Source organism: Pseudophryne corroboree, chromosome 12 (genome assembly GCF_028390025.1).
Source record: "Pseudophryne corroboree isolate aPseCor3 chromosome 12, aPseCor3.hap2, whole genome shotgun sequence".
Taxonomy (NCBI): domain Eukaryota; kingdom Metazoa; phylum Chordata; class Amphibia; order Anura; family Myobatrachidae; genus Pseudophryne; species Pseudophryne corroboree.
In genome coordinates, this window is record NC_086455.1 from 162,754,671 (window position 1) to 162,778,838 (window position 24,168).

Here is a 24,168-nt window from a genome sequence, read left to right on the forward strand (position 1 = left end):
ATGCACAAGGGTTCTGTGTATAATGGTGGCTTCCTACGAAGCAATCCCATTCGGCAGATTCCACGCAAGAACTTTCCAGTGGGACCTGCTGGACAAATGGTCCGGGTCGCATCTTCAGATGCATCAGCGGATAACCCTGTCACCAAGGACAAGGGTGTCCCTCCTGTGGTGGTTGCAGAGTGCTCATCTTCTAGAGGGCCGCAGATTCGGCATTCAGGACTGGGTCCTGGTGACCACGGATGCCAGCCTGCGAGGCTGGGGAGCAGTCACACAGGGAAGGAATATCCAGGGCTTATAGTCTAGCCTGGAGACGTCACTTCACATAAATATCCTAAAGCTAAGGGCCATTTACAATGCTCTAAGCTTAGCAAGACCTCTGCTTCAAGGTCAGCCGGTGTTGATCCAGTCGGACAACATCACGGCAGTCACCCACGTAAACAAACAAGGGTGGCACAAGAAGCAGGAGGGCAATGGCAGAAGCTGCAAGGATTTTTCGCTGGGCGGAAAACCATGTGATAGCACTGTCAGCAGTATTCATTCCGGGAGTGGACAACTGGGAAGCAGACTTCCTCAACACGACCTCCACCCGGGAGAGTGGGGACTTCACCCAGAAGTCTTCCACATGATTATAAACCGTTGGGAAAAACTCGACAGGTATTGCGCCAGGTCAAGGGACCCTCAGGCAATAGCTGTAGACGCTCTGGTAACACCGGGGTGTACCAGTCAGTGTATGTGTTTCCTCCTCTGCCTCTCATACCCAAGGTACTGAGATTGATAAGATGGAGAGGAGTAAGCACTATATTCGTGGCTCCGGATTGGCCAAGAAGGAATTGGTAACCGGAACTTCAAGAGATGCTCACGGAGGATCCGTGGCCTCTACCTCTAAGAAGGGACCTGCTCCAGCATGGACCCTGTCTGTTCCAAGACTTACCGCGGCTGCGTTTGACGGCATGGAGGTTGAACGCCGGATCCTGAAGGAAAAAAGGCATTCCGGATGAAGTCATTCCTATCCTGATCAAAGCCAGGAAGGATGTAACTGCAAAACATTATCACCGCATTTGGCGAAAATATGTTGCGTGGTGCGAGGCCAGTAAGGCCCGACGGAGGAAATTCAACTGGGTCGATTCCTACATTTCCTGCAAACAGGAGTGTCTATGGGCCTGAAATTGGGGTCCATTAAGGTTCAAATTTCGGCCCTGTCAATTTTCTTCCAAAAAGAACTAGCTACAGTCCCTGAAGTTCAGACGTTTGTAAAAGGGGTACTGCATATACAGCCTCCTTTTGTGCCTCCAGTGGCACTTTGGGATCTCAATGTAGGTTTTGGTTTCCAAAAGTCACATTGGGTTGAACCACTTAAATCTGTGGAGTTAAAATATCTCACATGGAAAGTGGTCATGCTGTTGGCCCTGGCCGGGGCCAGGTGCGTGTCAGAATTGGCGGCTTTATCCTGTAAAAGCCCTTATCTGATTTTCCATTCGGACAGGGGGAATTGAGGACTCGTCCTCAGTTTCTCCCTAAGGTGGTTTCAGCGTTTCACCTGAACCAACCTATTGTGGTGCCTGCGGCTACTAGGGACTTGGAGGACTCCAAGTTGCTAGATGTTGTCAGGGCCCTGAAAATATCCAGGACGGCTGGAGTCAGGAAAACTGACTCTCTGTTTATCCTGTATGCACCCAACAAGCTGGGTGCTCCTGCTTCTAAGCAGACTATTGCTCGTTGGATTTGTAGTACAATTCAGCTTGCACATTCTGTGGCAGGCCTGCCACAGCCAAAAAATCTGTAAATGCCCACTCCACAAGGAAGGTGGGCTCATCTTGGGCGGTTGCCCGAGGGGTCTCGGCTTTACAACTTTGCCGAGCAGCTACTTGGTCAGGAGCAAATACGTTTGTAAAATTCTACAAAATTGATACCCTGGCTGAGGAGGACCTGGAGTTTCTCTCAATTGGTGCTGCAGAGTCATCCGCACTCTCCCGCCCGTTTGGGAGCTTTGGTATAATCCCCATGGTCCTTACGGAGTCCCCAGCATCCACTTAGGACGTTAGAGAAAATAAGAATTTACTTACCGATAATTCTATTTCTCGTAGTCCGTAGTGGATGCTGGGCGCCCATCCCAAGTGCGGATTGTCTGCAATACTGGTACATAGTTATTGTTACCAAAAAGATCGGGTTATTGCTGTAGTGAGCCATCTTTTCTAGAGGCTCCTCTGTTATCATGCTGTTAACTGGGTTCAGATCACAAGTTATACGGTGTGATTGGTGTGGCTGGTATGAGTCTTACCCGGGATTCAAGATCCTTCCTTATTGTGTACGCTCGTCCGGGCACAGTATCCTAACTGAGGCTTGGAGGAGGGTCATAGGGGGAGGAGCCAGTGCACACCAGCTAGTCCTAAAGCTTTCTTTAGATGTGCCCAGTCTCCTGCGGAGCCGTTAATCCCCATGGTCCTTACGGAGTCCCCAGCATCCACTACGGACTACGAGAAATAGAATTATCGGTAAGTAAATTCTTATTTTATATGGTGCCACAAGGGATCAGCAGCGCCCAAATACAGAAACAAATACACGGCTGGATTACCAATGGGACAGGTGGAACTGCAGCTTCAGGCCCTCCATTTTATATAGTCCCACAGAATTTCAGTGGTTTACATATGGTGGCATGGGCCAGTACACCATGCCACATTACCTGCCACCCAAAGGACGAGTGTCACTGTATCCTGTGGTCCTTCAGGCGGTCCGCTCCTTCTCCTCCTACATTCCCCAAGTAGTATGCCCTGGCAGCTAGCACCGGGGTCACAGGCAGCGGCTCAGACGTCGTATGATGACGTTGCAGTCTGGAGAGACTATCAGTCATACCTCCCAACTGCCCCCCTTCCAACCCATTTCCAGTCCTGTTTTTCTGGGACTGTCCTGCTGTCCCTCCCACAGGCAGCAGGGGGTGCCTTTGGGGGGGGGGGGGGGGGGACACTTGGACACACACACACACACACACACACACACACACACACACACACACACACACACACACAATAAGGAGCGGCCGCTCCTGATTGGCTGCCGGTCCGCGGCAGATTTGAACTAGTAGCGCCGCGGTCAGTCCGAACCCGGCACTTCAAGCCTGCTGCTTCAGCCTAAAAGCCCCAGAGCCTAGTCTGAGAGGACTGTTAAGTCCTCCTTTAGTTTATTTAACGATGGCCTATGAGTGTGTTTAAACTTATTAGTTAAGGTGGGCAGCAGGGGGTGGAACTGGTTCCGCCTCCAATTTGAGGTTCCGGAACGCAGTTCCGCCCCGTTCAGACCCACTTTATCCCCTGCATGCCTGTATTCTGTGTGACTGCGTCTGTATCTGCATACAAAATGCTACGTTACAGTGTATACCTGGAAATCATTGTAAAGTAGCATTTCGTATGCAGATACAGCCGCAGTCACACACAGAATATAGGCATGCCGCATATCATCTCAAGATGTATGAGAACACAACTGTGCAGAGGCAGAGATCACAGTGTTAGTGGCAGTGTGAGTGCTGTGTGCGGGTGGGTGGGTTGGTTGTGCTGTAGTGTTTGGCATATATGTGTAAGGTGCATTACGTGTGTCATGTGTATAAATGCATTAATAATGTGCGGCAAATAAGTAAGGGACATTATGTGTGTCATTATGTGTATAAGGGCATTAATAATGTGTGGCATGTGTGAAAGGGACATTATGGGTGATATTCAAATGATATATCGGTTGCTAAATGATCACCAGGTTTTGTGTTAATGCTTAGAAATGTGGCATAGTTTTACTGTCATCTTATTGCACTGAAATGCTCATATTGTATTTTCATTGACATCTCGTTGCTGATTTTGTTAATGACTAAATAAATAAAATATATTATTAAGTATATTATATCATGCCTAATCTCCTTTCAAGCCTGGAGAAATGAAAAAGCAGTGATAAGTGCAAGGTGATAACGCACCAGCCAGTCAGCTCCAATATGTAAATTGACAGTTAGGAGCTGATTGGCTGGTGCTTGATACAATGGAGAGATACTGATATATGAAGCAGAACTGAACATCGATAGCCAATGGCCATTCCTGGGACAAGTGAAGAGATGTATCGTGGTGCAGTTTTGTTGATAGCCACGCATGTTAAGGTGTGTACACAATGGTGAGATCCTTGCTGTGTTCGATTTTGACTATGCGATTTCCCTTGAACTCCCCCAGAGTCCAGATAGCAGATTTTCACTATCTGTGCTTGAGATTTTGTCCATGTATGATTTGACTAAGTGCCAATTTTGACTATACTTTATACTAGATAGTACACTAGATAGTCAAGGTTGACTTGCTTGCATAGTCTGTCTAGCCTTGCGATACCGACCCCAATGGGAGCGCGTATCAGGATCGAATCGGTATCGCAAGCTGCCTAACACCTTGAGATATGCACTAACTTTTCATAAGATTTTGACTATATAGTCAAAATCTTACAGATTTATCTCACCGTGTGTATACACCTTTAGGCTAAGGGGCAGACTATCAGATGGTTTCCAAGGGCAATAAGAATTCATGCTAAACCATGCTGATTTAGCACTAATTAATATTGCCTTTTGATAAACAGTGGCAGCTTTGTAAGCCCAGCAGACAGTAATTGTGCCCTTAAGTGATCTATATTGAATTCAGAAAAATACAATCAATACATAGATTGACAGAGTGTAGCAGTATGAGAACATACTGGGGGGTGTTCAATTGTTTGAAAAATCAGTTGGGTGTCTTTTTTTCTCTATCTAATAGAAAGGGGAAAAAACAGACAGCCAACCGACTTTTCAAACAATTGAATTCCCCCCCTTTGAGTCTAGGTGCTGCTTTCAAAATAGCTTTTAGCAGTGACTGTCAGGATGAAATGGCAGTACACCGGTGACCGCATGCACATGGCCGCCTGTGTCAAGCGATCACAGATGTGTTTGGACCCACAAGACCTAGGCCAATAGTGGATTCCCTCTTACCATCAATAACCGCCTGTTACTGACTCCACCCACTGCGCACTGGGCAGGTAACTTGCTGCCACCACTAGGTTCCTTATATCAGCACCTGGAACCGATTCTGCTGCATGTGTGTAGACAAGCTGCGGCCACACCTGGTTGGTGTTGGCTGTTTCCCACTGGTCACTTCCCACGGACCAAGCCATGCATGGTAGCTGGCAGAGGGTGGAGCTTGGAGATGCTGGGCTCACTACAGGATAGCTGGAAAACAGAAGAGCATTTTGTGCAATTCTGCTGGTCGCAGGATATAAATGTACTCATTATAAAGGCAAGATGTTTATTGTTCAAAAAGTTTTAAAAAAAGTTTCCCTTTTGTCAGTATTGCTTAGGGGGAGCGGGTATATCAGCATACAGATGTTCAAAGCAGTAGAATTCCTGATGTCACAGGGAGTATATATCAAACAAGGCGAGCAGGCCTCTTTTTATACTAATCCAACACAGTACCACCCAATTAACTTAACTGCATGCTCATCTCTAACATTGTCCCCTATGGACAGTGGGGAGTGGTCACTCTTCTGTGCCTGAACCCACATGCGGCGACAGTCACCACCCAGGTGCCTGCATGTCTAGAGTGGGGGAAACTTCCCTCCAAAATCGACTTACAGGAATTTTCTAAGGAACCCAGCTCACCATCTCTAGCTTCAATCCGAGCTCCTGAGATGGGCAATCAACGTTCCCAGGCAGAGTCTCCTGGCTCCCAAGTGGAAGCCCTTCGGGGCTCACTGAAAACACTTAGCTAGCTGTGTACATTTAAAGCGCATACTTTGTGGCTTTTACACATACTTACGCTGCTGCAGTGCCTAATAACACAATACATTTTGTTGGCAAATATGTAAAACATTGATATATATTCCTTTGCAAATGGTGCACCACACTGACAGTGAGCTTCACTAACATAGCCCTGCAGCCTGGGACTGCTGGGGCTCACCCCTGGGGCAGTGAAGCCCACCAGGAGATAACCGCTTTAGAGCGCAAGTTGAGAGCCAGCTTTCCCGGTTTCCCTAGCGGCCAGCTACATGCACACTCTCCGGCGGTTGAAACTACAGTCTGCTCCCTGGGCTTGGAAGCTGGCTATCCCCGTCCCCCAGTGCGCACTCACACAGCTCGGCTGCCGTGTAGTGCTAGGTAGCCGAGAGCTGAGCTCCTGCACCCCAGCGATGAAATTTAGACAGTAGCATGCTTTTGTGACAAAGGCACCCACTAAGATGGGATTTTTAAAAATTCTACCCACAAAGGGGTAAGAAGATTATTGGGAATTCCCCCTTCACAATCCATTATTATTGAAATAGGGGAGCCATATCAACTGCCACCCATTAAACACTGTCAAACATCACTGGGTGCAGCTCCCCTATTTGAATAATGGACTGCTCTGCAACTGCCACTGGCAAGGAAGTCCAGCCTTATAGTTCAGGAGATTTTGTGATGAGTCAGTGGTATTTGCCATATTTATATATTTCAGATATAAATACTTAACTAATCTATTTTCAGTCAGGAGAGGATAGTGTCTCAATTATCAGAGGTTAGCCTTTCACTTGAACTAAACATTGCCGAATCCCTCAGAGCAATAGAAGGAAAGGAGAGAGAGCTATTTTGACTCTTAAATGCATTAAAGGAAAACTTGAGTCAACAGCTGATTATCTGCTGTGTAAAGGGTACCGACAGCTCTCCCAGTGACCTTAAGTGTTGTGCGAAAATCTTTACCTTTTTACCTCAAAAGGGGAGCCCTAAGAAGAGCGAGAAGCTAAACAAGGAGACCTAGGGCCCTTTGGAACAGAATAAATACCAGCACTTTTTCATCTCTTTGTTATTATACTTAAAATTCTGTAGCAAAGCGCAGGTATTCAGGAGAGGCCGCGTCTTTTGCCACAGTGGCATCTTTATATCAATGCAGAGTCTGATTTTTAAGCAACAGACACTCACTTAAAGCGTCTTAAGACAGGACATTCCGTCACTGTGGGTATTTAGACGTACAATCTGCGTACCATCGAAACTATCGTCTTTGAATGCAGCAGATTTCAGCAACACACCCATGTTTGCTTTGCCAGCCGACTGTTACTTTCTAGGAACGCCCACAAAAAATATCAAACGTGTGTCCGATTTTGTGCACAGACAATCATCCGCATGTGCAGCTCAAGTCAGACGCATGCGCAGACTTAAAACATCGACCATTTGTGTGCGACATCGCCACTGCGCCCAGCTCGGAATCAGGACTAAGGTGTTCTCAAATGCCCGTGCTCTACAGCATTAGGCTAGCTAGACACAGCACGCTGTGGCAGGGAAATGAACAGGGGCACAATCACCCTTTACTATACACTAGGTTCCATGTGTAAAGTGCAGCCTGCTCTTTAGGACAGAGACGTGTTACGTGTAACAGAGACCTGCACCCTCAGATACTGACCCCCCCCCACTCCTACCTGCAGGTAATGGCACAGCAAACATGGTCATTTATATTCATGGGTATAACACTATGGGGCTGATTCTGAGTCGGAAGCAAAGCAAGATAGCAGAAGTAACTTTACTCCTGGGTAACACAATGCTGCACTGCAGGTGGGGCAGATGTGCAGCGTCAGATGTGAGAGGGGCATGTCCTAACTCAGATCCAAATTGTTGTGTAAGAAAAACCTGTGCAGCAGGAGAGGGGCATGTCCTAACTCTGATCCAAATTGTTGTGTAAGAAAAAAGCTGTGCAGCAGGAGAGGGGCACGTCCTAACTCAGATCCAAATTGTTGTGTAAGAAAAAAGCTGTGCAGCAGGAGAGGGGCATGTCCTAACTCAGATCCAAATTGTTGTGTAAGAAAAACCTGTGCAGCAGGAGAGGGGCATGTCCTAACTCTGATCCAAATTGTTGTGTAAGAAAAAAGCTGTGCAGCAGGAGAGGGGCATGTCCTAACTCAGATCCAAATTGTTGTGTAAGAAAAAAGCTGTGCAGCAGGAGAGGGGCATGTCCTAACTCTGATCCAAATTGTTGTGTAAGAAAAACCTGTGCAGCAGGAGAGGGGCATGTCCTAACTCTGATCCAAATTGTTGTGTAAGAAAAAAGCTGTGCAGCAGGAGAGGGGCATGTCCTAACTCAGATCCAAATTGTTGTGTAAGAAAAAAGCTGTGCAGCAGGAGAGGGGCATGTCCTAACTCAGATCCAAATTGTTGTGTAAGAAAAACAAGCTGTGCAGCATGTGTGGGCTACATGCAAAAGCAGCCAGTATTTACCTTGCATGCAAAAACAAATATAAATGTATTTGCTCTCCTTGCATTGCAGTGTGGTTTGTTACAGATCCAATATTACTTGCTTTGATCCCAACTCAGAATCAGACCCTAAATATGGGGAAATTCCTCCACTGTAATAATAAGATTTTACTTACCGATAAATCTATTTCTCGTAGTCCGTAGTGGATGCTGGGACTCCGTAAGGACCATGGGGATATAGCGGCTCCGCAGGAGACAGGGCACAAAATAAAAGCTTAAGGATCAGGTGGTGTGCACTGGCTCCTCCCCCTATGACCCTCCTCCAAGCCTCAGTTAGGATACTGTGCCCGGACGAGCGTACATAATAAGGAAGGATATTGAATCCCGGGTAAGACTCATACCAGCCACACCAATCACACCGTACAACTTGTGATCTGAACCCAGTTAACAGTATGATAAACGCAAAGGAGCCTCTGAAAAGATGGCTCACAACAATAATAACCCGAATTTTTGTAACAATAACTATATACAAGTATTGCAGACAATCCGCACTAGGGATGGGCGCCCAGCATCCACTACGGACTACGAGAAATAGATTTATCGGTAAGTAAAATCTTATTTTCTCTGACGTCCTAGTGGATGCTGGGACTCCGTAAGGACCATGGGGATTATACCAAAGCTCCCAAACGGGCGGGAGAGTGCGGATGACTCTGCAGCACCGAATGAGAGAACTCCAGGTCCTCCTCAGCCAGGGTATCAAATTTGTAGAATTTAGCAAACGTGTTTGCCCCTGACCAAGTAGCTGCTCGGCAAAGTTGTAAAGCCGAGACCCCTCGGGCAGCCGCCCAAGATGAGCCCACCTTCCTTGTGGAATGGGCTTTTACTGATTTTGGCTGTGGCAATCCTGCCACAGAATGTGCAAGCTGAATTGTACTACAAATCCAACGAGCAATCGTCTGCTTAGAAGCAGGAGCACCCAGCTTGTTGGGTGCATACAGGATAAACAGCGAGTCAGATTTTCTGACTCCAGCCGTCCTGGAAACATATATTTTCAAGGCCCTGACACGTCAAGCAACTTAGAGTCCTCTAAGTCCCTGGTAGCCGCAGGTACCACAATAGGTTGGTTCATGTGAAAAGCAGAAACCACCTTAGGTAGAAATTGAGGACGAGTCCTCAATTCCGCCCTGTCAGAATGAAATATCAAGTAAGGGCTTTTATATGATAAAGCCGCCAATTCTGACACACGCCTGGCTGAAGCCAAGGCTAACAGCATCGACACCTTCCATGTGAGATATTTTAAGTCCACAGTGGAAAGTGGTTCAAACCAATGTGACTTTAGAAAACTCAACACCACATTGAGATCCCAAGGTGCCACTGGAGGCACAAAAGGAGGCTGTATGTGCAGCACCCCTTTTACAAATGTCTGAACTTCAGGTACTGAAGCCAGTTCTATCTGGAAGAAAATCGACAGGGCCGAAATTTGAACCTTAATGGACCCTAATTTTAGGCCCATAGACAGTCCTGTTTGCAGGAAATGAAGGAAACGACCCAGTTGAAATTCCTCTGTAGGGGCCTTCTTGGCCTCACACCACGCAACATATTTACGCCAAATGCGGTGATAATGTTTTGCGGTTACGTCCTTCCTGGCTTTGACCAGAGTAGGGATGACTTCTTCTGGAATGCCTTTTTCCCTCAGGATCCGGCGTTCAACCGCCATGCCGTCAAACGCAGCCGCGGTAAGTCTTGGAACAGACAAGGCCCCTGCAGTAGCAGGTCCTTTCTTAGAGGTAGAGGCCACGGTTCGTCCGTGAGCATCTCTTGAAGTTCCGGGTACCAAGTCCGTCTTGGCCAATCCGGAACCACGAGTATAGTTCTTACTCCTCTCCTTCTTATGATTCTCAGTACTTTTGGTATGAGAGGCAGAGGAGGGAACACATACACTGACTGGTACACCCACGGCGTTACCAGAGCGTCCACTGCTATTGCCTGAGGGTCCCTTGACCTGGCGCAATATCTGTCCAGTTTTTTGTTTAGACGTGACGCCATCATGTCCACCTTTGGTTTTTCCCAACGGTTTACAATCAGGTGGAAGACTTCTGGGTGAAGTCCCCACTCTCCCGGGTGAAGGTCGTGTCTGCTGAGGAAGTCTGCTTCCCAGTTGTCCACTCCCGGAATGAATACTGCTGACAGTGCTATCACATGATTTTCCGCCCAGCGAAGAATCCTTGCAGCTTCTGCCATTGCCCTCCTGCTTCTCGTGCCGCCCTGTCTGTTTACGTGGGCGACTGACGTGATGTTGTCCGATTGGATCAACACCGCCTGACCCTGAAGCAGAGGTTTTGCTTGACTTAGGGCATTGTAAATGGCCCTTAGTTCCAGAATGTTTATATGAAGAGACGTTTCCAAGCTTGACCACAGGCCCTGGAAATTCCTTCCCTGTGTGACTGCTCCCCAGCCTCTCAGGCTGGCATCCGTGGTTACCAGGATCCAATCCTGAATGCCAAATCTGCGGCCCTCTAGTAGATGAGCACTCTGCAGCCACCACAGGAGAGACACCCTTGTCCTTGGCGACAGGGTTATCCGCTGATGCATCTGCAGATGCGATCCGGACCATTTGTCCAGTAGATCCCACTGAAATGTTCTTGCATGGAATCTTCCGAATGGAATCGCTTCGTAAGAAGCCACCATTTTCCCCAGGACCCTCGTGCACTGATGCACTGAGACCTGTCCTGGTTTTAGGAGGTTCCTGACTAGCTCGGATAACTCCCTGGCCTTCTCCTCCGGGAGAAACACCTTCTTCTGGACTGTGTCCAGAATCATTCCTAGGAACAGTAGACGTGTCGTTGGAATCAGCTGCGATTTTGGAATATTTAGAATCCACCCGTGCTGACGTAACACTACCTGAGATAGTGCTACTCCGACTTCTAACTGTTCCCTGGATCTTGCCCTTATCAGGAGATCGTCCAAGTAAGGGATAATTGAAATGCCTTTTCTTCGTAGAAGAATCATCATTTCAGCCATTACCTTGGTAAAGACCCGAGGTGCCGTGGACAATCCAAACGGCAGCGTCTGAAACTGATAATGACAGTTTAGTACTACAAACCTGAGGTACCCTTGGTGAGAAGGGTATATCGGGACGTGGAGATAAGCATCTTTGATGTCCAGAGACACCATATAGTCCCCTTCTTCCAGGTTCGCTATCACTGCTCTGAGTGACTCCATCTTGAATTTAAACCTTTTTATGTAAGTGTTCAAGGATTTCAGATTTAAAATTGGTCTCACCGAGCCGTCCGGCTTCGGTACCACAAACAGCGTGGAATAATACCCCTTTCCTTGTTGCAGGAGGGGTACCTTGATTATCACCTGCTGGGAATACAGCTTGTGAATGGCTTCTAGAACTGCCTCCCTGTCGGAGGGAGACTTTGGTAAAGCAGACTTCAGGAAACGATGAGGGGGAAACGCCTCGAATTCCAGTTTGTACCCCTGCGATACTACCTGTAGAATCCAGGGATCCACTTGCGAGTGAGCCCACTGCGCGTTGAAATTTTTGAGACGGGCCCCCACCATATCTGAGTCTGCTTGTAAAGCCCCAGCGTCATGCTGAAGACTTGGCAGAAGCAGGGGAGGGCTTCTGCTCTTGGGAAGCGGCTGCATGGTGCAGTCTTTTTCCTCTTCCTCTGCCCCGGGGCAGAAAGGAGTGGCCTTTTGCTCGCTTGTACTTATGGGAACGAAAGGACTGAGATTGAAAAGACGGTGTCTTTTTCTGCTGATGTGGAGTGACCTGGGGTAAAAAGGTGGATTTTCCAGCCGTTGCCACCAGGTCCGATAGACCAGCCCCAAATAACTCCTCCCCTTTATACGGCAATACTTCCATGTGCCGTTTGGAATCCGCATCCCCTGACCACTGTCGCGTCCACAACGCTCTTCTGGCAGAGATGGACATAGCACTTACTCTTGATGCCAGGGTGCAAATATCCCTCTGTGCATCACGCATATATAATAATGCATCCTTTAAATGTTCTATAGTTAACAAAATATTGTCCCTATCCAGGGTATCAATATTCTCAGTCAGGGAATCCGACCATGCGACTCCAGCACTGCACATCCAGGCTGAGGCGATTGCTGGTCGCAGTATAACACCAGTATGTGTGTATATACTTTTTAGGATATTTTCCAGCCTTCTATCAGCTGGTTCTTTGAGGGTAGCCGTATCAGGAGACGGTAACGCTACTTGTTTAGATAAACGTGTGAGCGCCTTATCTACCCTAGGGGGTGTTTCCCAACGCGCCCTAACCTCTGGCGGGAAAGGATATAATGCTAATAATTTTTTAGAAATTAGCTGTTTTTTATCGGGAGAAACCCACGCTTTTTCCACACACCTCATTTATTTCCTCTGACTCAGGAAAAAATATTGGTAGTTTTTTCTCACCCCACATAATACCCTTCTTTGTGGTACTTGTAGTGTCAGAAAGGTTCAATGCCTCTTTCATTGCCGTGATCATGTAACGTGTGGCCCTACTGGACATTACGTTTGTCTCGTCACCGTCGACACTAGACTCAGTATCTGTGTCAGGGTCTGTGTCGACCCACTGAGGTAACGGGCGTTTTAGCGCCCCTGACGGTGTCTGAGACGCCTGGACAGGCACTAACTGATTTGCCGGCTGTCTCATGTCGTCAACAGTTTTTTGCAAATTGCTGACATTATCACTTAATTGTTTAAATACAATCATCCAGTCAGGTGTCGACTCCCTAGGGGGTGACATCACCAACGCAGGCAACTGCTCCGCCTCCACATAATTTTCCTCCTCATACATGTCGACACACGCGTACCGACACACAGCACACACACACCGGGAATGCTCTGATAGAGGACAGGACCCCACTTAGCCCTTTGGAGAGACAGAGGGAGAGTCTGCCAGCACACACCCAGCGCTATATATATATATATATATATATATATATATATATATATATATATATATATATATATATATATATATATATATATATATATATATATATATATATATATATATATATATATATATATATATATATATATATACAGGGATAACCTTATATAAGTGTTATTCCCTTATAGCTGCTGTTGATTATTGTTATTTGCTGCCAACAATGCCCCCCCTTCTCTTTTTTACCCTGATTCTGAAGCAGGACTGCAGGGGAGAGTCAGGGAGCCGTCCTTCCAGCGGAGCTGTGAGGGAAAATGGCGCTTGTGTGCTGAGGAGATAGGCTCCGCCCCTTCACGACGTCCTTATCTCCCGCTTTTTTGTGTAAAATGGCAGGGGATTAAAATACATCCATATAGCCCAGGAGCTATATGTGCTGTATTCTGTTTTGCCACCTAAGGTATTCTGTTATATTGCGTCTCAGGGCGCTCCCCCCCCAGCGCCCTGCACCCTCAGTGACCGGAGTGTGAAGTGTGCTGAGAGCAATGGCGCACAGCTGCGGTGCTGTGCGCTACCTTAGTCTGAAGACAGGATGTCTTCTGCCGCCGATTTCACCGGACCTCTTCGTCTCTTCTGGCTCTGTAAGGGGGACGGCGGCGCGGCTCCGGTGACCCATCCAGGCTGAACCTGTGATCGTCCCTCTGGAGCTAGTGTCCAGTAGCCTAAGAAACCCGATCCACTCTGCACTCAGGTGAGTCCGTTTCTTCTCCCCTTAGTCCCACGATGCAGTGAGCCTGTTGCCAGCAGGACTCACTGAAAATAAAAAAAACCTAACTAAACTTTTATTCTAAGCAGCTCAGGAGAGCCACCTAGATTGCACCCTTCTCGGCCGGGCACAAAAATCTAACTGAGGCTTGGAGGAGGGTCATAGGGGGAGGAGCCAGTGCACACCACCTGATCCTTAAGCTTTTATTTTGTGCCCTGTCTCCTGCGGAGCCGCTATATCCCCATGGTCCTTACGGAGTCCCAGCATCCACTAGGACGTCAGAGAAAAACCGTATTAGGAAATTAGAGTCTAAGGGGCTAACTCAGACTGGATTTCTGCAGCAGCAGCGATCGCAGTCTGAATTCTTTTGTGCAGTGCGCACGCGCAGCAGCCGTACTGAGCGTGCGCACCCCGGGAGCCCAGTGAGATGCTATCTGCATCTCTGGGCTGCTATCGCCTCTGCCTGAGTGACAGGCAGAGGCTGTAGCGGGGCGGGAGGGGCGTGCCAATGGCGTTAGAAAGCCGTGGGTGGGGCGAGGTCCGGACAACGGAGGCGTGTCCGGACCGTTGGGGAGGCAGGCCGTGGCGGTTGCGTGGCGTCACACGCAGCTGCTGCGACCCGGGATGCGGCCAGTAGCTCCCTACCAGCGCGCAGGAGCTGCGCTGGCAGGGAGCTACTTGCCAAGTACAAAAGCATCGCCGCTGGGGGGGGGGGGTGATTAGGGCCAGACATGCTGGGCATCCCCATGACGACAGATGTGTGAAATGATCATAGATGTGCTAAATTTAGCAAATCTATGATCAACTCTGATTTACCCCCTAAATGCTTTGCAACTAGTCTCACAATCCTGCTGCCACTCTATCCAGTACTATTTCTTCAGTTATGTCATTTGCAGATTTCCTAACTCCTGGATTCCACAATACATTACATCTGTACATAGGAAAACATAACTATGGTGCTAGGGAGAGACCCTTCAAATGACTGAGCCTAACCATTTGCGTTGCATTACCGGCACAGAGTCTCTCACCCGTGGTGCATTCATCTCCAGCGGGAACTCCGTTTCATAGAATAAACGTGAATGTGTCAGTAAACAGACTTTACAAAACAAAATTATTTATTTTATTTTATTAATATTTAGACATATGCGGTGTTGCTTTGTATACATTTATACACAGTACGGGGTACTTGGAATACATTTGCAGGTATAAGGGGGTAAGCAATACAAAGTGCAAAGGAAACACTACCAGTCCACCCGGCATACTCTGGAATGGATACTGGGGGTAGTCGTTAAGCCTCCACTGGTGGCCACAGGGTACTGGTAATACATATGCCACCTAATATTCCGTCCGATAGCAGAGGGTCAGTGACGCATCTCAGTACATGCTTGCACATCCATAACGCGGAGAGTTTATTAACTGTGTGGTACCTTCACCAACTCTCTCCTGATCCCAGCGAAATAAGTTTCTATGGGGAATGTAGTATAGAAAGATCATGGAACTAATGACCTTAGTCACATATTACAGCTAATTATGTACTAGCTCTGGCAGTTTTCAAGGAAAATAAAATGATCAAGATCACTTCTATTTGCAGGTGGAAGCTTCGAAAGGCGAGCGCTATAGATGCCCTTTAAAAAGTCATTTCAAGTGTATAAATAAAAAACAAAACGTAGAGTGGAAACAGTTAGGGGTCTCTTCATGAAGCAGTGAAAAGAGTGGAGAACTGAGCCAGTGAAGTTGCCCATGGCAACCAACCAGCTGCTACGTATAGTTTTATAGAATGCACTTTGTAAATGTTACCTCAACACCGAGGTATGGGACATGGGCAACTTCTCAACTCTTTTCACTGCTTCATGAATAGACTCCTCAGAGAGATACTGCCATCATTCCGCCGTGCCTATTACCCAAAGCACATGCAGCTTACAGAGCCAATAACTATCTGAAGAGACAATAAAATATTAATGCTGACAGAAGCCTACAACAGCTGGTGGGCTACATTCAGTGTTAACCTAGAACTCCATCAAAACCACCTTTGAGAATGTCCCAATACCAAATAGGTTTTTAGTAAGTATCTGAAATATCTGTGGACATGTATGTAAACATAAACTCAGATTAGGGGGTGGCGATGGGGGAAGCACCAGTGCCAAAAGACCATTTCTGCAATGTTACGAAGCTAGAACACACAAATGCATTTGTTACTGGCCTATAGGAGGTAAATTTCACTGATGCGCACCTCTCATCCGTCCCCTATCTGAGCGCTCTGCTCCGCTGTCGCGAGTGGGACAGATTGAAGGCACGCCTAGTCACTGATGCTCTGCCTGCCATCAATGAATGGGTGCCAGGAGGGGGATCTTTCAGTGTCATCCCGCTCCCTCACACTGGTCACCGCCAATGTTAGGGAGCTATGCCCAATGCGTTTACCAGCGGGGAGAAAAACCTGCACACTGCAGTCCGAAAAAATACACATAGGGTACTCTACAACAATGCCAGTAACATCAGCGGCGGCTTATAGTTTCAGACCCGTTTACATCCTTTAAAAATTCATTTGAAACCTATGTAATAAATGCCAGTGTTCTAAACCCCAAGGAAATATGGGGACAAAGAAAATAATAAATCAGTGGAATTTAAAGAACGCAAATCTATCAGTTAAATGGGAAGAGGCAATATGAAATGGCTACCATTTAATTGTAGATTTAACCTAGTCATAAAAACCACTGGCGTAACGTGCACAGTTACTACTCACTGCCGAGAGAGTGCACGTGAAGAAGCTAGCGGTGAAGTCCCCTGCCCTACGGGTGGCAGCTGCATTTGTCACAATGCTACGGACGATCTATACACAGTACTGTACGTGAGACCCCCCCACCACCTAACAAAGAATAGCAAAGGTCAATTACAGCATCACTGATCCATGGAGGAAAAATATATACCAACAACCACTACAAAAACAGCATTCGGTGACATGGTAACGAGGACGTTTACAGTGGCTGCAGTGATAGAATTTGGTCCCTTCTGTAAAAATGACTGGAAAAACGTGAAAGTAACATGCAGTAAATATCACAGGCTTTCCCATAGCCCAGTGAGGAGCCGGCTAGAGTAGGCAACTTACTGTAATGGGAACAAGTTGCCGGTTACTATGGGTTACAGCATATACATAACATCTGCACCACGTCAGTAGAGAAGCCAAATAGCATTTAAAAGAAGCCGCCATCAATTCTAATAAACAGGTAGTTTTTTTGCTTTTCCTTTCACATATATGGTATCACATATGCCCCCCCAACCCCCCCCCCAAAAAAAAAAAAAAAAAGGGTTCCAGTGTGGTCAGGATAATATATTATATATATTTTCCAGTACTGACATCTTTCACTGCAAGTGGCTCCCCCCCCGCCCCAATGTAGGGCAGTGAAAGAGTTAAGCAGCTTACTGTTGCATGCTATGTATTTTAGGTAGAAAGTCTGCACATCTTGGTGAGTTGGCGGACGGCTCGTCTAAATGAGAATTAAGAAGTGTTTCAGGCTCTTTTACATAGAAAAATACAAGTTAGTGGAAAAACCCCAGTTTCTCAGTCAGCCACTCTTCGGTCAAGTCTTCAGTGTTCCGGATCTCAAAGACCTTAAACGAAAAATAGGAAGAGAATTAAAAAAAGGATAGATATATATATATATATATATATATATATATATATATATATATATATATATATATATATATATATATATATATATATATATATATATATATATCTATCTATCTATATATATATATCTATTTGTGGAATAAGCAGTTGTGAAACTACAAGTCCCCGCAAGCTTGAAGCCGACATGGACAGTAAATCTTCCTTATGCAAATTGCCATGCTGTGAGAAATTAGCTCCCCAGAGACAACAGTGACACCCAGTGGACAAGGTACCACGGAGCATGGCAGATTTTTCACCTACCGTAGCTAAAGTATTATTTATTATTGTCTATTAGCAGTTTCTTATATAGCGCAGCAAATTCCATTACACTTTACAATTAGGAATAACAATGATATAACAAAACTGGGTAATGACAAACAGTCATAGAGGTAGGAGGGCCCAGCTCGCAAGCTTACAATCTATAGGGAAACAGGGCATTGATACACAAGGATAGGCGCTACCTATTGCACAGTTGTCCACCAGATTGCAAGGGCTTTATGATATGGTCACACAGCAATAATGAACCGGGGTCAGGAGGAAGGGAAAGTGAAGAATGAGAAGACATGTGAGGATACGTGTGGACTGTGCAGAGTGGATGCAATTTGATAGGAAGGTTTATGAAAGTTTCGTGGGCGGTTCTGGAATATGATACACTTGCCTGAAGAGGTGAGTTTTAAGGGAACGCTTGAAGGTTTGGAGACTAGAGGAGAGTCTTATTGTGCGTGGTAGGGCATTCCACAGAGTGAGTGCAGCCCAAAGAAAGTCCTGCAATCATTAGTGGAAGCGAGTAATGAGTGTGGATGAGAGACCCAGATCTTGTGAAGAGCGAAGAGGTTGGGTTGGGAGATATTTTGAGATAAGCGAAGTGATGTACGTTGGTGTAGTTTGGTTAATGGCCTTGTGTGTGAGTAAAAGGAGAGTTATGGTACACTTACCATGGTTAACCCTCTTTCTGCGAGGTACATTGGGTTCGATAGGGGTGTAGAGTGGCTCTTGATCCAGAGGCACCAACAGACCAAAGCTTTAGGCTGTCCCAGGATGCACTGGGGCCTCCTCTATAAACCCCACCTTCAGGCACTGTGAGCTCAGTTTCGTTAACCAATCCAATGCAGGAGCAGGTAAGATGTTAGTCACATAGATCCACATTCTCACGACAGAAGAAGGGACCAGCAGCTAATGCCATACAAACCCATAGAAGCTAGGTGCGTCAGGGTGGGCGCCCTGTGGAACCCAATGTACCTCGCAGAAAGAGAGTTAACCATGCTAAGTCTACCATAGCTCTCCCTTTCTGCAGCAGGGTACATTGTGCAACACAGGGAAACAGAGGAGGTCCTAAAGCAGTTCCTCAAAGGACAGGACGCGCCTTAGCCGGTATGAGAACCCAGCGTCCAAAGGAAGCTTCCTGGGAGACTGAAGTAACAAAGGCATAGAACCTAACGAACGTGTTCACTGAGGGCCACGTAGCCGCCTGGCACAATTGTTCTGCGGACGCGCCACGGCGGGCCGCACAAGAAGGTCCAACAGACTGAGTAGAACGGGCTTTAATAGCAGCAGGAGCTGGGAGTCCATCCTGCGCATCAGCTTGTGCAATCATCAGTCTAACCCATAGGTTCTCAAACTCTGTCCTCAGGACCCCACACAGTGCATGTTTTGCAGGTCTCCTCACAGAATCACCAGTGAAATAATTAGCTCCACCTGTGGACCTTTTACAATGTGTCAGTGAGTAATTAATACACCTGTACACCTGCTGGGTTACCTGCAAAACATGCACGGTGTGGGGTCCTGAGGACAGAGTTTGAGAACCTGTGGTCTAACCCATCTGGCCAAGGTTTGCTTATTCACAGGCCAGCCACGCTTGTGAAAACCAAACAAGACAAAAAGGGAATCTGACCTCCTGATAGAGCCAGTCCCCTCCACATATACGGAGAGCCCTTGCCACATCCAAAGACCGCTCTTTGGAGGACAAATCAGAAGAGATAAAGGCCGGAACCACAATCTCTTGGTTAAGGTGAAAAGATGACACCACCTAACCTAAATAACCTGGACGAGTTCTAAGAACTGCCCGTTCACAATTAAATATCAGAAAGGGTGGACGACAGGACAAAGCGCCTAAGTCCGACACCCTTCTAGCAGAGGCAATAGCCAGTAAAAACAAGACCATGGCTGTAAGCCACTTAAGGTCCACAGTCTCAGGTTCAAATTGAGGCTCTTGCAGGGCATTCAGGACAACAACCAGATCCCATGGAGCCACAAGAGGGACATAGGGAGGCTGAATCCTTAACACACCCTGAGTTAATGTATGAATGCCAGGTATAGATGCAATTTTCCTCTGAAACCAAACCAACAAAGCAGATATATGAACCTTGAGGAAGGCCAGACTAAGGCCTAAATCCATGCCGCGTTGTAGAAAAGCTAGAATTCTGGAAGTTCTGAATCTGCATGCATCATAATTCTTATCAGCACACCAGGTGAAGTAAGAATTCCAGACCCTGTAATAAATCTGAGCAGATGCCGGTTTGCGGGCTTTCAACATAGTTTGGATGACCACCTCAGAAAATCCTTTAGCCCTCAGGAGTGATGCTTCAAGAGCCACGCCGTCAAAGCCAGTCTGGCCAGGTCCGAATAAAGACAAGGGCCCTGTACAAGGAGGTCTGGGTGCTGAGGAAGTAGAAGGGGATGCTCTGTCGATAGACCCTGCAGGTCTGAGAACCAATGCCGTCTGGGCCATGCTGGAGCAAACACGTAGGGCACCCGAAAGTTCCATGGAATTGCTAGTGCGTCCATGAACGCTGCTTGAGGGTCCTTGATCCGAAGACCAGAAACCTTGCAATTGTGTCGAGGTGCCATCAGGTCTACATCTGGTAGGCCCCACTTGTCCACGATGAAAACACCACTCTCCGGCATGCACGTCCTGGTGACCGAGGAAGTCCGCTTCCCAGTTTAGGTCGCCCGGAATGAACACTGCCGATATTGCTGGTAGATGGCGTTCCGCTCAACTAAGGATTTTTGACACTTCCATCATAGCCATGCGGCTTCAAGTACCACCTTGATGGTTTATGTGTGCCACCGTGGTGGCGTTGTCTGACCGTACTTGAACCAGCCTGTTCTGTACCAGAGGCATGGCGAGAGTCAATGCATTGAACACCGCCTGCAACTCCAGAATGTTTATTGGGAGGAGTGACTCCTCCTTGGTCCATTGACCCTGAAAAGAGTGTTGCTCCAACACCGCACCCCATCCCATCAGACTGGCGTCCATTGTCAGCAAAACCCAATCGGGGATCCAGAAGGGACGGCCCCTGTTCAATTGTTGGTCCTGGAGCCACCAGGTCAGTGACAGACAAACCTCCGGAGTCAAAGTGATCATGTGAGATCTGATCCGATGAGGTAGGCCGTCCCACTTGGAAACCAGGGCGGAAATGAAATTGAGCACACTCTACCATGTCGAATGCCGACACCATCAGGCCAAGTACTTGCATCGCCGAGTGTATTGACACTCTGAGACGACAAAGGAAGCATCTTATCCTGTCCTGAAGCTTCAGGACTTTTTCTGGAGACAAACAGTCGCTGACTGTGTATGTACGGTAGCGCCCCCATGTGCACCATACTCTGAGCCAGAACCAGCGAAGATTTCTTCCAATTGATGAGCCACCGGTGGGCGTGTAGGAAGCTTACCATCAGTCGCAGGTGGCTGAGGAGGACATCGTGGGAGTTTGCCAGAATCAGCAAGTCATCCAGATACGGCAGGATTCTGACTCCCGGTGACGGAGATGGGCCGTCATTACAGCCATGACCTTGGTGAAGATCCGAGGAGCTGTAGCCAATCCAAATGGCAGAGCCTGGAACTGATAGTGGAGGTCGCCAATAGCAAACCGCAGATACTGCTGATGCGACATGGCAATGGGTATTTGCAGGTACGCATCCTGTATATCCAGGGATACCATATAGTCTCCGGGTTCCATAGCCAGTACAATTGAGCACTGTGTTTCCATATACGGAACTTGGACACTTTCACAAACTTGGTCAGTGATTTGAGATTGAGTATAGGCCGGAAAGACCCATTGGGTTTCGGAACTAGAAACAGGGTCGAGTAGTAACCTCTGCCTCTGTGGGACAGAGGTACCGTCACTACCAGTCCTGTATTCGGAAGGGAACTCACCTTTTGCAGAGCTTGCGCCTGTAACGGATCCAAAGGAATAACCGTGGTGCAAAACTGGCAAGCGGGACGTCTCTTGAATGAGACTGCGTACCCGTGAGAGACAACTACCCGCACCCATGCATCTACAGTGGTCTTTAACCAGACCTGGGTGAACTATAGAAGTCGGCCTCGCACCCTGGAGTCCCCCAGGGGGAAGCCCGCCCCGTCATGCGGCAAACTTGTCTTGTTTAGAAGAGGGCTGACAGGCCGCACAGGATCATTTTGCCATGGGCTTTGTGGTTTAGGGAGCACGAGACTGTCTCGGGTATGCCTGACCTTTTGCTTTCCATTGAGGCCTTAAGGAACGAAAAGTGGTACCTTTTGCCTTCTGTGCAGAAGGATTAGTATTTGGGAGAAAGGCAGCTGCTAACTCAGACACAATTTTATTAAGGTCTTCCCCAAACAAAAATGGCCCCCTTAAAGGGGAGTACCTCCAAGGTCTTTTTTGGAGTCCAGGGCCACCTTCCAGGACCTCAACCACAGAATACGGCGAGCTAGGACAGATGTAGTCGACGCCTTGGCTGCCAACACAACCACCTCAGAGAACGCCTCCTGAATGTAATAGGCTATGGTGGTGGTAATGTGGGACAGGTATTGTCTGGCTTTGTCCGATATATCCTTGGGCAGCTCTTCCTCCAATGCCTGAACCCATGCTTCTATACCTTTAGCAGCCCAGGATGCAGCAATAGTGGTTCTATGTACAGCACCTGTCAGGGAGTAAATAGATTTCAGGCATCCCTCCACACGCTTATCTGTCGGTTGCTTCAGTGAAGTGACAGTGGATGTCACCACTAGGCGTGTGACATGAGAATCCACAGACGGTGGATTCCCCCACTTGTTACATAACTCTGCAGGAAGAGGATAGCGAGCCAAGGCCCGTTTAGACAGAGGGAACTTCTTCCCTGGAGTAGACCAGGGTTCCTGCCTGATGTCCACCAAATGGTCAGAATGGGCTAATAGATTGTTAACCACCTTCTGCGGTTTAAACATATCAGTTTTCTTAGCCACAGTAGTGGAATCCTCATCATCAGTGATTTGTAGGATATACTTAATAGCAACCACTAGGACAGGGACGTCAATTTGCAATGGAGAATCCTCATCAGAAACATCAGTGTCTGACAGGACAGTATGCTCTCCCTCCTCTTCAGATGAAATATCTGAGAGATTCTTGGATTGTGAGGAGGAAGCAGCCCGCTTAAAATGACCCAGATACACGGGAGTGACTTGGAGTAGGTTTTTTTGTCTGACCAAGGATTGATTTAATTGCTGCAACTGGTTAGACAAATTTTCCGCCCAAGGCGGATTAACTTTAGGGACAATATGTGGCTGTAATGGCACAGGTGGTCCCATGGGGGGGGGGGTATGGTGTTCCACCAGAGTACCTAGTAGGTTTGTGAACGCAGCCCAGGGTGGCTCCTGATTGGTTACAGGAGCTGCGGACAGACTGGGAGATGTATGACACACATTACACAGACCATTATACAAAACTTCCCCCCCTAGTAAATCCTTGGCGCATGCTCTGCAAGCGTCCACAGACTTACTGCCCTTCTTGTTAGACACTGTACACAAATGCAACAACAGAGCAGTTTAGTACGATAAAGCCAGACAGATTACAATACCTGCGAATAAATCAGTTAGTATGTGACTGAATACACAGTACACAACACCAGCGATATACCCCCCAGACGCACCTAGTCCTTTTAGGGTACAGAATATAGTGATAGAGATATCTGGGAAACGTGAAACCACACAGCAGATACATGCACACACACAGTCACAGGCAATGCAAATTATTATTATGATAATAAAACTGCACTGGACTAGTATATATACATACAACACAGCGCGATCCCAGACCAGCCAGTATTTTATATTGAATACGGTAGAATACCGGTAACCAATGGATGGATAGACAGAGTGGATCTGCAGACGATGAATGTCTAGTGAGGAAGATTAGCCCCGCAGCTGCATTCAGATTGGATTGTAGTGGTGAGAGTCTCGTTTTGGGAAGACCAGTAAGAAGACTATTGCAATAATCAATGCGGGAAATAATGAGAGCGTGGATTAGAGTTTTAGCTGTGTCTTGTGTAAGGTATGATCGTATTTTGGATGTTTTTTAGATGCATGTAACATGATCTTGAGACAGATTGAATGTGGAGAACAAAGGACAGATCAGAATCACGGATGACACCTAGGCAGCGAGCTTGCGGGGTAGAGTTGATTGTCGAGTTTTCAATAGTGATAGAGATATCAGGTTGGTAACTGCTATTGGCTGGTGGAAATATAATTAACTCTGTCTTTGAAATATTCAGTTTGAGGTGGCGAGAGGTCATCCAGGATGAAATGGCAGAAAGGCATTCAGTGACACGGTCCAGTACAGATAGGGACAAGTCAGGGGAGGATAGGTAGATTTGAGTATCATCTGCGTACAGATGA

At 47.3% G+C, this 24,168-nt stretch overlaps 1 protein-coding gene across 1 annotated transcript in view; it reads right to left on the reverse strand.

Annotated features, from left to right (window-relative positions):
• Positions 1 to 14,977: 14,977 nt before the first annotated feature.
• Positions 14,978 to 24,168, reverse strand: part of GMFB (glia maturation factor beta) — a 35,541-nt gene continuing 26,350 nt past the window's right edge. Inside the window, exon 7 of the mRNA XM_063948381.1 lies at positions 14,978 to 17,473. Coding sequence (XP_063804451.1) covers positions 17,402 to 17,473 — 72 coding nt within the window. The 3' untranslated portion in view covers positions 14,978 to 17,401. The remainder of the gene's footprint in view (positions 17,474 to 24,168) is intronic.